The sequence below is a fragment of the Neophocaena asiaeorientalis genome, unplaced genomic scaffold, assembly GCF_003031525.2.
Source record: "Neophocaena asiaeorientalis asiaeorientalis breed wild unplaced genomic scaffold, Neophocaena_asiaeorientalis_V1.1 scaffold134, whole genome shotgun sequence".
NCBI classification, from domain to species: domain Eukaryota; kingdom Metazoa; phylum Chordata; class Mammalia; order Artiodactyla; family Phocoenidae; genus Neophocaena; species Neophocaena asiaeorientalis.
The window spans coordinates 12949644-12963172 of record NW_020185339.1 but is presented as its reverse complement, the minus strand read 5'-3'; the positions used below and the strand labels follow the sequence as shown (position 1 = coordinate 12963172).

The 13529-nt window shown below is 38.6% G+C and overlaps 2 protein-coding genes across 2 annotated transcripts in view; one reads left to right on the top strand and one right to left on the bottom strand.

The window, feature by feature from the left end:
- The window catches only part of BEST3 (bestrophin 3), a 40513-nt gene extending 34849 nt beyond the window's left edge, over nucleotides 1-5664 (bottom strand). The window contains exons 1-3 of the mRNA XM_024737143.1: nucleotides 5513-5664; nucleotides 1656-1750; nucleotides 962-1192 (exon numbers count right to left, since the gene is read on the bottom strand). Of these exons, the coding sequence (XP_024592911.1) occupies nucleotides 962-1192; nucleotides 1656-1750; nucleotides 5513-5664 (478 nt within the window). The remainder of the gene's footprint in view (nucleotides 1-961; nucleotides 1193-1655; nucleotides 1751-5512) is intronic.
- Nucleotides 1-13529, top strand: part of RAB3IP (RAB3A interacting protein) — a 155921-nt gene that overhangs the window by 53238 nt on the left and 89154 nt on the right. The window lies entirely within an intron of this gene.

Genomic DNA, 13529 nt, shown 5'->3' with positions numbered 1-13529 from the left:
TATATATATATATATATATATATTTTCAAGGACATTTCAGAAAAGGAGACTGGATAAAGCAACCTAATTCGAGACTGTACTCAATATAAAGGCAGAATCATCTCATGGTTCCTATATCTACTATATATTCATTTATACATTCCAACATACTCTCAGATGGATCAAAGACAACCCAGCACAAAACCCCATTTTTATTCTGTACGTGCCAACAATGATCTTATTTAATCCTCATCCCCTTGAAGGCTGGTTTAACAGCTTCTTTGCTAAGTATTAACACACCAAAGAGAACCATTCTTCAAACGTGATTTGTTCTCAGCATCCTGTGTCCAGAAGCCCAGGTACAAAACTGCATCTACTCTGAGGAATAGGAGAGACAACATACCCCCACTAAAGCAGCCTTTTACTGCCACCTCTCAGGCTCTGCCTAGATGAAAAGCCGCATTTCTGGTTCCTACCAGAATCTTCTGTGTTTGGTAGGTGCGGGGGGAAGGATTAAGTTAGGAGTTCTGAGCCTGAATTGAAATTTTGGCTCTCCCACTAATGAGCTATGTGATCCAGGACAGGTCATAACCTCTCTGAATCTCTCATGGTTTTTTTGAGGTCCATATGAAATAATATTTATGAAAGTGCATAAACTGTAAAGTGCTAGAAAATGTAAGGTGATATTACAGAAGGTTTGAATAAATATGATAATTATTATATTATGGACCATGTGACTGTTTACAACTTAATTTGAGTTTGACTGTCAGCTGTTTCCTTTGCTCTGCCCCCCAAGTAAACTTCTTGAGGGCAGGAACCATGACATTCATTTTTACCTCTTAAGACTGTTTCTGGCACATGATAGGTAATCAGTAAATGCTTCTTGAATGAATGAATAAATAAAAGGCATTTTCCAAGGAACTTTGAAAGTTCTGATCGAGGTCAAGAGGAGCCCCATGGAAGGAAAAGTCATTTACAATACCTGCTTCAACCACATGGTCCATCGTCGGAAACCTTTTGTACACAGCCGTGCTCACCGAGCGGAAGATGAGCAGGGATGTGAGGTTGACATAGCGCATCAGTGTCCTGAGCAGGCGCGCATGCTCGTCACTCCCATGAACGCTGCTGGAGATGAGAAACATCAGCCTGTCTGGCCAGGGCAGATTCACAAACTGGTTCCACCATCGGTTCACCACCAGAGTAACATAAAACCCTGTAGAATAACAGGAAATTGTAAAGCAATTTCTTACTGTAGACACATTGTTGACACTGATGCTTTCAGCAGAATTTTAGTTTTTTTAGGGATCGGGGTGTAAAAAATATGTTGTTATCCATATCTGATGATTTTGCCCTCCAGAAAAAATATGTAATTTGTGCCTCGCAATGCTATAGCACCCAGTAAGTGGGTATTAGAACTCAAATATTGACGGCAAAAATGGAGAGTTAGTGAAAAGAAAGCTGAATTGTCCAAGAGCAGATTATTACCTCAAACTTGTTGGTTGTTAATTTAGCGAAAGCAGCCTTGAAGGTAAACCTTACGGATGATTCTGGTTCTATTGCAAGCAGTGACTTTTCAGGCATGCCTCTCAGCTTGGAAACACTCCCATGCAGAGTCATTGGTGTTATCCTAACGGAGACAGCTGTGTGGCTGCATTCTGCATGTGACCTATACTTACCAAGCACAAAGGTTACTGGAATTTGTTCAGCATATCTGTCACAGTAAATTGATAATTTTTCAAAGTAACGTTTTTGGGCTCCTGTAAGTAACAATCTGGAGCAAAAGTAAAATGCACAGCCCTTTATGACATTATACTTCTGCACCTGCTTTGCAAGTGACATTCAGTGCAAACAATTAAGCGAAAATAACCTCAATTTATTTTTAAAGGAGCAATAACTTTTTCTTTTCTACCTAAGTTGATGTATCTCAAAACCTTTTTAACTGCTGAATGTTTTAAGTACTAACGTTTTTAGTACGTAAATGTCGTTGGTCATTACACAGTGGGACATAGTAACCATTTTATTTTTAAATACTTCATATTTTAAAATTTTTATATGATTAATGCATTGGATTTAGAGCAAAATACTTCATAAAAGAGTCCATTTTCCAATTATTCACCATATGTACTTAAAAAAAGAGTGCCTTAAGTGGATTACACTTATTAAGTAATTTTTTTTTTTTTTTTGCGGTACAAGGGCCTCTCCTGTTGCGGACACGCAGGCTCAGCGGCCACGGCTCACGGACCCAGCCGCTCCGTGGCATGTGGGATTTTCCCAGACCGGGGCACGAACCAGTGTCCCCTGCATCGGCAGGCAGACTCTCAACCACTGCGCCACCAGGGAAGCCCTATAACTGTTTATTTTAAAGCCTACAGTTATTTAAGGGACTTCCCTGGCGGTCCAGTGGTTGAGATTTTGCCTTGTAATGCATGGGGTATGGGTTCGATCCCTGGTCGGGGAGCTAAGATCCCACATGCCTTGGGGCCAAAACACCAAAACATAAAACAGAAGCAATATTATAACAAATTCAGTAAAGACTTTAAAAATGGTCCACATCAAAAAAAAAATCTTAAAAACTATTTTCAAAATAAAAATATTAAAAATATACATTTAAAATATAAAACAACACAGATTTAACAATTAGTAGTGACATTTTTATAATTATGTTTGGTGGGTTTTTATTTCTATAGTATAAATATAAAAATTTATATTATGGATCTGACACAAACCCATTTTCTGGTATTGTTAAACATAAATCCATTTAATGAAACAATTATTGGTATTTATGTTGCAAGGAGGAGATTCAGAATCAGAAGAACTATCTCAAGGCAGGTTAATAATAATGATCAAAATCCAGAAAGAAAACACAGATGAATTTGAATAAATGAATGAATGCAGCTTTTCCAAGGGAGGAAGGAACCCCTTGGAAACACTCATCATAGCATGTGTCAGAGGCCTATTTGGGTCAGTAGAACTTTGAAGAAAGACGCAGAGAGATAATGAGGTGACAGTGAGCCACCGACCAGACTGCAGATGAAGACCTGGGAGGTGGTGCTGACCAAGAAGGTGTGTGGGTGCAGGGTGGGCTTGGAGTGCCTTCCTCAGCTTGGAAAAGGTGTCAGAAATTCTGAAATCAAGAAAAGCTGACAAGAGAGGCATCACCTGGTGGACAGGCCTATCAAGGTCATGCTGATGACAAGTTACAGCTAGAATGGTTTCTGGTACTCAGATAAAAATGATCAGAGAGAATTTAAACGTAGAGAGCACAGACCGTAGGGTTTAACAGAGCCAGGTTTGAATCCCAGATCTGCCACTTAACAGATTTGGATTTGGAGCATATTTTTAAATCTCTCTGAGTCTCAGTTTTCTCATTTGTAAACGGGGATAATTAATACCTATTGATATGTATCAGGAATGTTATGAGGATTAAAGAATATATGATATATAAAACCACTTAGCATATGTTGTCACACTTAATCAATAATAAAGTGGTTGTTACTATTAATAGTTGGCCAAAGGAAAAAATATTTAGCTGATAGACACATAGAAATTTTACTAGCTAGAAAGTACCACAGCGAGTATTTTGTCAAATCCATCCCCAAATAAAAAGAGGTATAGGGCTTCCCTGGTGGCGCAGTGGTTGGGAGTCCGCCTGCCGATGCGGGGGACGCGGGTTCATGCCCCGGTCCGGGAGGATCCCACATGCGGAGCGGCTGGGCCCGTGGGCCATGGCCGCTGGGCCTGCGCATCCGGAGCCTGTGCGTCCGGAGCCTGTGCTCCGCAGTGGGGGAGGCCACAGCAGTGGGAGGCCCGCATAACGCATTAAAAAAAAAAAAAAAGACGTATAATCAAACTAGTGAATTCTGGTTCTGTCTTAGATATTTTTGCTAGGTATAACTATTTGCTTATAACAGGATTAAAAAACTTAGCATCATTAGTAGACATGAGAATGAAACTATGTCTGTATTTGTCTACAGATATGTCTGACTTTCTCGACAGATTCAACCTGTAGTTCTTGGTAGAGCTTCGATCAACATATAAGGGTCTATTTTAAAAAACTTTTACATTTGAACTTTAAAAAATGAAAAATGGCTTGAACTAATGATTATTGTTATAAATGTAAGCCCTCTTTGGTCTTTAGAAAACATATGTGCATACAATTTTGTGGGGTATAAATAAGATATTGGAGTCAAAGTTAAGGCCCCATGGAGCATTTCTGGCTACAATGCAACTGTTCTAAGAGCTATTCTATTCTAAGAGGCAGTAGCAGCAATAAATTCACATTAGTAAAAATAAACTAATTATCCTGAAACGTCATGTGTCTTCCACCATTTCATATTCTGAAGGAGTAGGTGACACATAAATAAATCATCAAAATAATACCGTATTTAGAAGACAAATCTGAAAAATTATTAGAGGTTTTTAATAAAACTTTCCTTGTAAAGATATTTTGCCAAAATGTATACCAGTAGATACATTTGTTTGGAACTGTAGTTTTGATATGGAGCAAAGTAACTCTTCCTATTCTACTTTTGGTCATTATCAGCTATAGCCAAATTAAGGTCCCTCTTCTTCACATGGTGTCCTGTCGCTGCAACGAAGAATGTAGGTGAAAACAATGATACACAAATTTATCCATTGTATGCAGAAGAAAAAACAAACTGATGAACACAGTAAAGGTGGAAATACAGCCTCAAAAACCTTTAGCTTTTCTATTTTAAGTTTTAACTTTCCCCAGAGAAGAAATGTATGCAATCAATATTAATTAAAAAAACTAATAAAGCTTCCCTTTTATAATACTGATACAATTTTATTAAGACTATAATTTTTAGTTATAAAAGTATTTCTTGGACATGATGTTACTCATATTTCCCGTCAGTCAGACAGGCAAAGTTTGTGAGGTTATAAAGAATAAACGTCTTTTATGAATATAATGTGCCCTGAACTCAGAAGATATAAAGAAAATAAATTAGTTTTCAGGCCTTTTCTTTAATTGAGATATTGGTAACATTGGGGGCACCAACTTGGATAAGATTTCGTCATTCCAGGAAAGAGGAAGGAAAGTTGCCTGATACACACTATTCACGAACATGTTAACTATGTAGGTAGTCGCTGCAAGCTGTCAAATCAGAAACTCAAACTATGCATAACATAGTTCAGAGAAGCACAAATAACTATTTGTCTGTGGACTTTGCCATTCAAAATCATCACTTAGTGAGGTTCTAGGTATAAATCTTTCATTTTATGCCTATAGCAAAATTCTTGAAGCACAACTAATACCTCATCATGACCAATTAAAGTGGGGCTGGAATGAGAGCCACCTGAACATGACGGTTAGAGTCTATTTAACATCCTAAAAATGGTTAGGTGTGGATTAAAATACCCAGTCCTGGAGAGAAGTAGGCAACAGAGGATCATGCAAAGGAGGAGGTTACATAATGCAAAAATCAGCGGCAGCCAAAGGGCTTGGATTTTTGAGACTGTATTCATATATGCTATCTAATGGCCATTTAAGGACACGTGCAAAGGAAAGTACCTGTACATAAAACTTATTGCTGTGTAAAGTACAGCAAAAACAATAAATTCCCTGTATAGTAGTTTGTAGATGCTGCCTCTCCACTTGAGGAGTAACCTATGAAATCCAAAAAAAGTCGCATTTGCTACTTTACTGGAGTAAGTGACAGTCATCTTGGATAGTTTTTCTTTTTTTTCTAGAAGAGCAAGAAGACAACACACAAGTAAAAAGCAATGTTTAAGACAGAGCATAAATCTGTATCTCAAAAGAAACCCTAAACAGCAACCAGTCAACCATCTCTACTATTTGCCTTTCTCAGCTTGAACAATTTGGAATTTGGAGATAACCACCAACTCAGTGCTAAATCTTTTAGTAGAAAAAGGGAAGAAAGGAGTGTCTGGAAAAAGAAATATTAGAAATCTTAAGCTTGCCTTCATTTCTAAATATTTTGAGATTATATAGCCATTACTCAATAAATATTTGAATGACTAAATGAGATATATGAGAGATGGTGTATTATGATCTATCATATATTTTCTGAATCCATGGGAAGAGCTAAGGTATTGATATGCTATATTAATTGACCTTTTTAAAAGCAGTGGTCACACTTATTGTTTGGGGCTTTATTTGCTAAAATGTGTAAAGAGGTATTTACTTCACCCTTAAATTTCCTAAAAGAAAGTTATGGCTCTCTTAGAAATCAGGAGAAGCCAGCCCCTTGTGGGAATTTAATTGATGGGTTACTTTTGGTTGTTTTAATTTAATTGTCTGTCTAGTGGAGCTCTGAGTGCATAGTTAGCAATCCGTGCACTTCACAAGGTAGACAAAACGTCGGGCCACAGTGATACTGAGTAAGGTGCATTTTCCCATTGAAAAGTCCCACATAATATGCTTAGGGATGGGGCACCTTCTGTTTGGAGCTGAAAAAATGAGGCCATTATTTAGGACTCTTTCCACCTGGACTGTTCCATGGATGTGGGTGGGTTGAGAACTGGGCCCCAAAGCCTAGTTTTTAGTGGATTCTCTGGAATTCCATTGCTCTTCACCAAGACACTAAACATTCAGGTTTTGAGAAGATGCCCCAAAGCTAATCTTTGTTTGAAAATCCTGCTCCACAGCTTTCTGACACAAAGCATACACAGAGAACGTGAAATTTCTTTGAAACCTTTTGCTTTCAAAAGGATCTATGAGGAGTCTTATAGAGCTACTTAGACTGAAATTATCGAGTTTTTAGGTAGAACTGTACTAGACATAAGTAATAAATCCTATAGCAGATTTCTTATACAAAGTAGCCTACACATTTTATCATAAACAAGGACATTTTCTGTCTTTATTCAGAGGTAGAGAAAAAACCCAATTCTCATTTGCCTAGTTTCCCTAAAAAAAAAAAGTGAAACTCTGGAACTATATTCTGGAGTGGTATTTTTTTTTCTAATCACCAGCCTAAGGCTTCAACTACTGATTTTAACAAAGAAACCAGAGATTTTTTTGGCAAAAGTAGGTATCATTACGAAAGGTTGGAACTCAGGCCACAAAAGCAGTTTCATTTTTCCATTTTCACTTTGTCTCTTTGTCTAATGTGAATACAGCCAAAACTGGGAGAGGAGCATAATAAATTAAACCCATTTCATAATTTGTTCTCACGGGCACTGGACTTTTGAATAACAGTCCTTAAATAACTCTCTTTCCTTTAACAGTTCACCCTTCTGTTACAGCTCTGTCAGAAAAACCAAGATCACATCGAGTAGAGGTCAGAGGTAAAATGCATAGGTATACTCGGTGCACTAACCTATTTGTTTGGTTTGGAGTCTCCGACAGGAAAGACAATCTCCAGGCTCCCCCTGCAGAGGTGCCTTCGGGTCGATGTTGTACTCTCGGCTCACCCTTCGTTCATGCGGAGTCTGGAGAACTGTTTATGCCAATTTGTCCACTGGTGACAGTGATAGCCGGGAACAAACAGGAGCAACAGCTGCTGATGTGGTTTTTTTCTCATCTATAATTATAACTCCACCTGTCGCCCAAAGCACCACTTTGAATGAGAAGTCGGAGGTAATGTGAAGGAGCTTGGGTCACCTAAGTCTGTTATTTTCATTTTGACTCTCCCCTGGGATCAAGGGAGAAAGAGCCATTTGCCCCTAAAGTGCTCTGAAGAGGCTCCGCCAGCCAAAAACAGGGAATTGGGACAGTCTGTGTGTGCTTAAAACAAGAATAAATCCTTGTGAAGCCTTAAACTGGGGCAGACAAGAACATAAACAGGATTTTCATTCATTTGAGAGGTACTGAGAATGCTCTTCCATTAAAAACAATAAGCATGAGAAAAAACCCAGGCCCAACTGGAAAGGACCCAGAGAAAGGATCATTGAAGAGTCTTAAGGCCAGGAGAGTGCCATCATAGTGCTGACCACGAGGGACTCACATTTCTCAGTTTCTGCCTCATTGGCTCCTTATTAACCAGGATGGTTGAGAAGTTAGAGGCCTGCAGTGTGAGTCACAAGAGAGTCTAGAATGGGCTTTCTGCTGAGATGGAAGTAGGCTGTGTGCAGCAGTTCCAGAAGACTTGCACAAGAAGAGTTTCAGACAACAGAAAATAATCCTAAGTGGTTGTGCAGTGGGTTTCCATTGAAAGTGATTTTTGCTGGATTTGGAGGATGTAAAGTTGTAAGCATTGAATCTTTGAATGAGATTCATCCATCTGAAGATGGCAGAGGAATAAGACATGGAGATCACCTTCCTCCCCACAAATACATCAAAAATACATCTACACTCCTACTGAACGCTGGCAGAAGACCTCAGACTTCCCAAAAGGCAAGAAACTCCCCACGTACCTGTCCGAGTGGCTGACAGAGTCTTGGTGCTCTGGCCAGGTGTTAGGCCTGAGCCTCTGAGGTGGGAGAGCCGAGTTCAGGACACTGGTCCACCAGAGACCTCCCGGCTCCATGTAATATCAAATGGCAAGAGATCTCCCAGAGATCTCCATCTCAACACTAAGACCCAGATCCACTCAACGTCCATTAAGCCCCAGTGCTGGACACCCCATGCCAAACAACTAGCAAGACAGGAACACAAACCCACCCATTAGCAGAGAGGGTGCCTAAAATCATACTAAGTTCACAGACACCCCAAAACACACCACTAGACGTGGTCCTGTCCACCAGAAAGACAAGATACAGCCTCATCCATCAGAAAACAGGCACCAGTCCCCTCCAACAGGAAGCCTACACAACCCACTGAACCAACCTTACCCACTGGGGGCAGACACCAAAAAATATGGGAAGTACAAACCTGCAGCCTGTGAAAAGGAAACCCCAAACACAGTAAGTTAAGCAAAATGAGAAGACAGAGAAATATGCAGCAGATGAAGGAGCAAGGTAAAAACCCACCAGACCAAACAAATGAATTTCTCAATGGTGAAAAACTGAAACCATTTCCACTAAGATCAGGAACAAGACAAGGTTGCCCAGTCTCACCCCTATTATTCAACATAGTTTTGGAAGCTTTAGCCACAGCAGTCAGAGAAGAAAAAGAAATAAAAGGAATCCAAATTGGCAAAGAAGAAGTAAAACTGTCACTCTTTGCAAATGGCATGATATTATACATAGAGAATCCTAGAGATGCTACCAGAAAACTACTAGAGCTAATCAATGAATTTGGTAAAGTAGCAGGATACAAAATTAATGCAGAGAAATCTCTTGCATTCCTATACACTAATGATGAAAAATCTGAAAGAGAAATTAAGGAAACACTCCCATTTACCATTGCAACAAAAAGAATAAAATACCTAGGAATAAACCTACCTAAGGAGACACAAGACCTGTATGCAGAAAACTATAAGACACTGATGAAAGAAATTAAAGATGATACAAACAGATGGAGAGATATACCATGTTCTTGGATGGGAAGAATGAACACTGTGAAAATGACTGCAGCAGTCTACAGATTCAATGGAATCCCTATCAAACTACTAATGGCATTTTTCACAGAACTAGAACAAAAAACTTCCCAATTTGTATGGAAACACAAAAGACGCTGAATAGCCAAAGCAATCTTGAGAAAGAAAAACAGAGCTGGAGGAATCAGGCTCCCTGACTTCAGACTATACTACAAAGCTACAGTAATCAAGACAGTATGGTACTGGCACAAAAACAGAAATATAGATCAATGGAACAGAAGAGAAAGCCCAGAGATAAACCCAAGCACATATGGTCAACTTTTATCTTTGATAAAGGAGACAAGAATATACAATGGAGAAAAGACAACCTCTTCAACAAGTGGTGCTGGGAAAACTGGACAACTACATGTAAAAGAATGAAATTAGAACACTTCCTAATACCATACACAAAAATAAACTCAAAATGGATTAAAGACCTAAATGTAAGGCCAGACACTATAAAACTCTTAGAGGAAAACATAGGCAGAACACTCTACGACATAAATTACAGCAAGATCCTTTTTGACCCACCTCCTAGAGAAATGGAAATAAAAACAAAAATAAACAAATGGGACCTAATGAAACTTAAAATCTTTTGCACAGCAAAGGAAACCATAAACAAGACGAAAGGACAACCCTCAAGATGGGAGAAAATATTTGCAAATGAAGCAACTGATAAAGGATTAATCTCCAAAATATATAAGCAGCACATGCAGCTCAATATCAAAGAAACAAACAACCTAATAAAAAAATGGGCAGAAGACCAAAACAGACATTTCTCCAAAGAAGATATACAGATTGCCAACAAACACATGAAAGGATGCTCGACATCACTAATCAGTAGAGAAATGCAAATCAAAACTACAATGAGGTATCACCTCACACCAGTCAGAATGGCCATCATCAAAAAGTCTACAGACAATAAATGCTGGAGAGGGTCTGGAGATAAGGGAACCCTCTTGCACTGTTGGTGGGAATGTAAATAGATAGAGCCACTATGGAGAACAGTATGGAGGTTCCTTAAAAAACTAAAAATAGAACTACCATATGAGCCAGCAATCTCACTACTGGGCATATACCCTGAGAAAACCATAATTCAAAAAGAGTCATGTACCACAATGTTCATTGCAGCACTATTCACAATAGCCAGGACATGGAAGCATCCTAAGTGTCCATCAACAGATGAATGGATAAAGATGTGGCACATATATACAATGGAATATTACTCAGCCATAAAGAGAAATGAAATTGATTTATTTGTGATGAGGTGGATGGACCTCGAGTCAGTCATACAGAGTGAAGTAAGTCAGAAAGAGGAAAACAAATACAATATGCTAACACATATATACGGAATCAAAAAAAAAATGTTCTGAAGAACATAGGGACCGGACAGGAATAAAGATGCAGACGTAGAGAATGGACTTGGGAACACGGGGATGGGGAAGGGTAAGCTGGGATGAAGTGAGAGAGTGGTAAGGACATATATACACTACCAAATGTAAAATAGATAGCTAGTGGGAAGCACCTAGAGGCATGGGATAGGGCTGGTGGGAGGGAGATGCAAGAGGGAGGGGATATGGGGATATACATATATGTATAGCTGATTCACTTTGAGATACAGCAGAAACTAACACACCATTGTAAAGCAATTATACTCCAATAAATACGTTAAAAAACAGGAACAAGCATATATGTTTGATTGCGGTGTGTGTGTGTGCTTGTGTGTATGTGAAGAAGAGCATAGACAATTACTACATGTGATGGCATACAGTAGTGGTAACTGATAACACACTGATTCATTACATGTGTCATCCTTCCACGGTCAGCTAGAAACATGCTTAGTTTTTCAAAACGTTTTCTCTTAGGTTTATTGTGCTTCCATACTTTCCTTCTTGAAAGAGAGTTCATCAGCATTCTTTAAATAATGCAGTAAATAATTTCGGGGTCAATTCCCGGAAGATTTCCAACCTTCTAAAGTAACGTGTGCGCTAAGTGCTGTGCCTTAAGCTTAAATAAAGTGACTATTAAAAATAAAAAAGATGCTTATTCTAAAATTGAAAGTAAATACATTTGAAATTTTTTCTATAGTATCTTAAGTTTTATATGTACTTGACTGGTTTCTTTATCAAACTATAAGTGCCTTAGAGCAAAAATAGAGTTGTCAGTGTCTGATTTCTTGCTCCTATCCCTGTACATAGCTCCAGCACAGAGCCCTGTGCATACTGGATATTGAATATCTATTTCTCATCTGATTATCACCTTGTCACTGTGATACTTCTGTTAGTATATTTGGGGGAGTTTGTGAACATTTTAAAAGCGTATCTACACTGCTGCACGTTTTATATTTGGGTTGCCATGAGAAGTGGCTGGATAGACCCAATGTTACATTTAGAAAGGTTTGCAAGGCTGATCAATGCTGTAGAGTTTGAGCAAATCTAAACCCAAATGCTTATGAAATAGAAATGTTGGAGCTATTTAAAAACAATCTTGCTCTTGGGTGTCTTACTGGATGTGTGGTGGCCCTGAAACGTGGCATGATTCCCGGCAGTTATGACTGCATACCTGGGGGAATCGGCTTCCTCTATGGGGCTCCGTTGGCTGGTCCCACTTTTAAGCAGGGTTAATTACATTCATCTTTCCTATTGGACAGTTTTGAGGAATGACTAAGTAATAGTTGAATTAGCATTCTAAAATGCAAATTAGTCAATAATGATTGGATTGAATGAACAAACTCCCATTGCTGAGCTCTGAGTCTGTTGGCTATTTCTAATAGGTACTGAGATGCCATTCAGAAATTAATTCATTAGAGGGGACAAGCCAGTACAGCCAATTTCAAGTATCCGACAAATACCAAATTTCAAAGTTAACTGTTCATATGAATTTTTGAAGAAAACTTTAGTTTCTTGTTTAAAATAGACATCTTTTTTTTTCCAGATTCTAAAGGTAACGTGTATTAAAAAATAAAATGTAAAACAACATATAAAGAACAGAGTGGTACTCTATCATGCCACCCTAGAGAGGTGATACTCATTTAGCATAAAGTTCATCTTTTTAGGCTCTTGTAGAAGATATTTTAAATCCTATAATTAATAGCAAACAATATAAGAGACACGCAATGTCAGGGCTCTATGAAATAACTATACCAGCCATATTTTCTTTTGAAAGCAAGTATCAAGTTTTCCAGTCCTGGCCACTATGATTTTCAACAGCCCTGATAAACACATTTGTCTTTGATTCCAGTAAACCTCCAGTGACAGGACAATTCAAAAAAAGAGTAACTGATCATTTCTAAGTGATGGAAATGCTGATATTCATCCATAGATGTCAAGATAAATCACCCTTTGTTCCTTAAGGAAACAAAAAGCAAGTTTAGGTAGGCAACACCACTTCCTAAAGGAGAGCCAGCTATTCATTTCCACTGATGTGAAAAATCTTTTGCCAAATTTCTCTTGAGCACTTGGTTGAACATAGCCATGTGTATGTGAAACTTTGCATTCAAATAGTAACCAAATGCTAGAAATTGTTTTATTTTGGAGGCTTTGATTCTGACTCTAAGACTTTTGGACATTATTAAATGGGGAATAAGAAATCAGTAAACATTTTTGAACAGGCAAAGGGCTTGACAAAAATCTGTGTTGAAGAAAGGTGAGTCTATGAGACGGGAATGTGCTGGATTTGAGTGGGCAGGGATTATAGGAAGGGAATCAGTTTGAAGGTTATTATGGTTGTTCTGGTATGAACTGGGGTGGTTGGCAAGTGGAATGCAGAGGAAGGATGGTATGAGAGAACCCAGAGGCAAACTACCACTGGAGGAGAAGGAAAGGAGGGAGATGGGGGGAAGGAGAGGAGGAGGAGGAAAGAGAAGTCTGATATGACTCTTGCTTTGTCCTTTGAGCCCATTTGCACATGAAGAGCAAAACCTACAGAATATGATTTCAGATTTGTTCAGGTGACATGGTTCTTTGCAGGGCACCATGTAATTTAGATGTGTTTTGTTTGATCTTGCAAATAAGAACATTTTTATCAGCAAAAATGGATGGAAACTAAAATCACAAGTAGGAGCTCATGTGTCTATAAAAATCAAGTTGAATTGAATGTGATTGGCTGAGC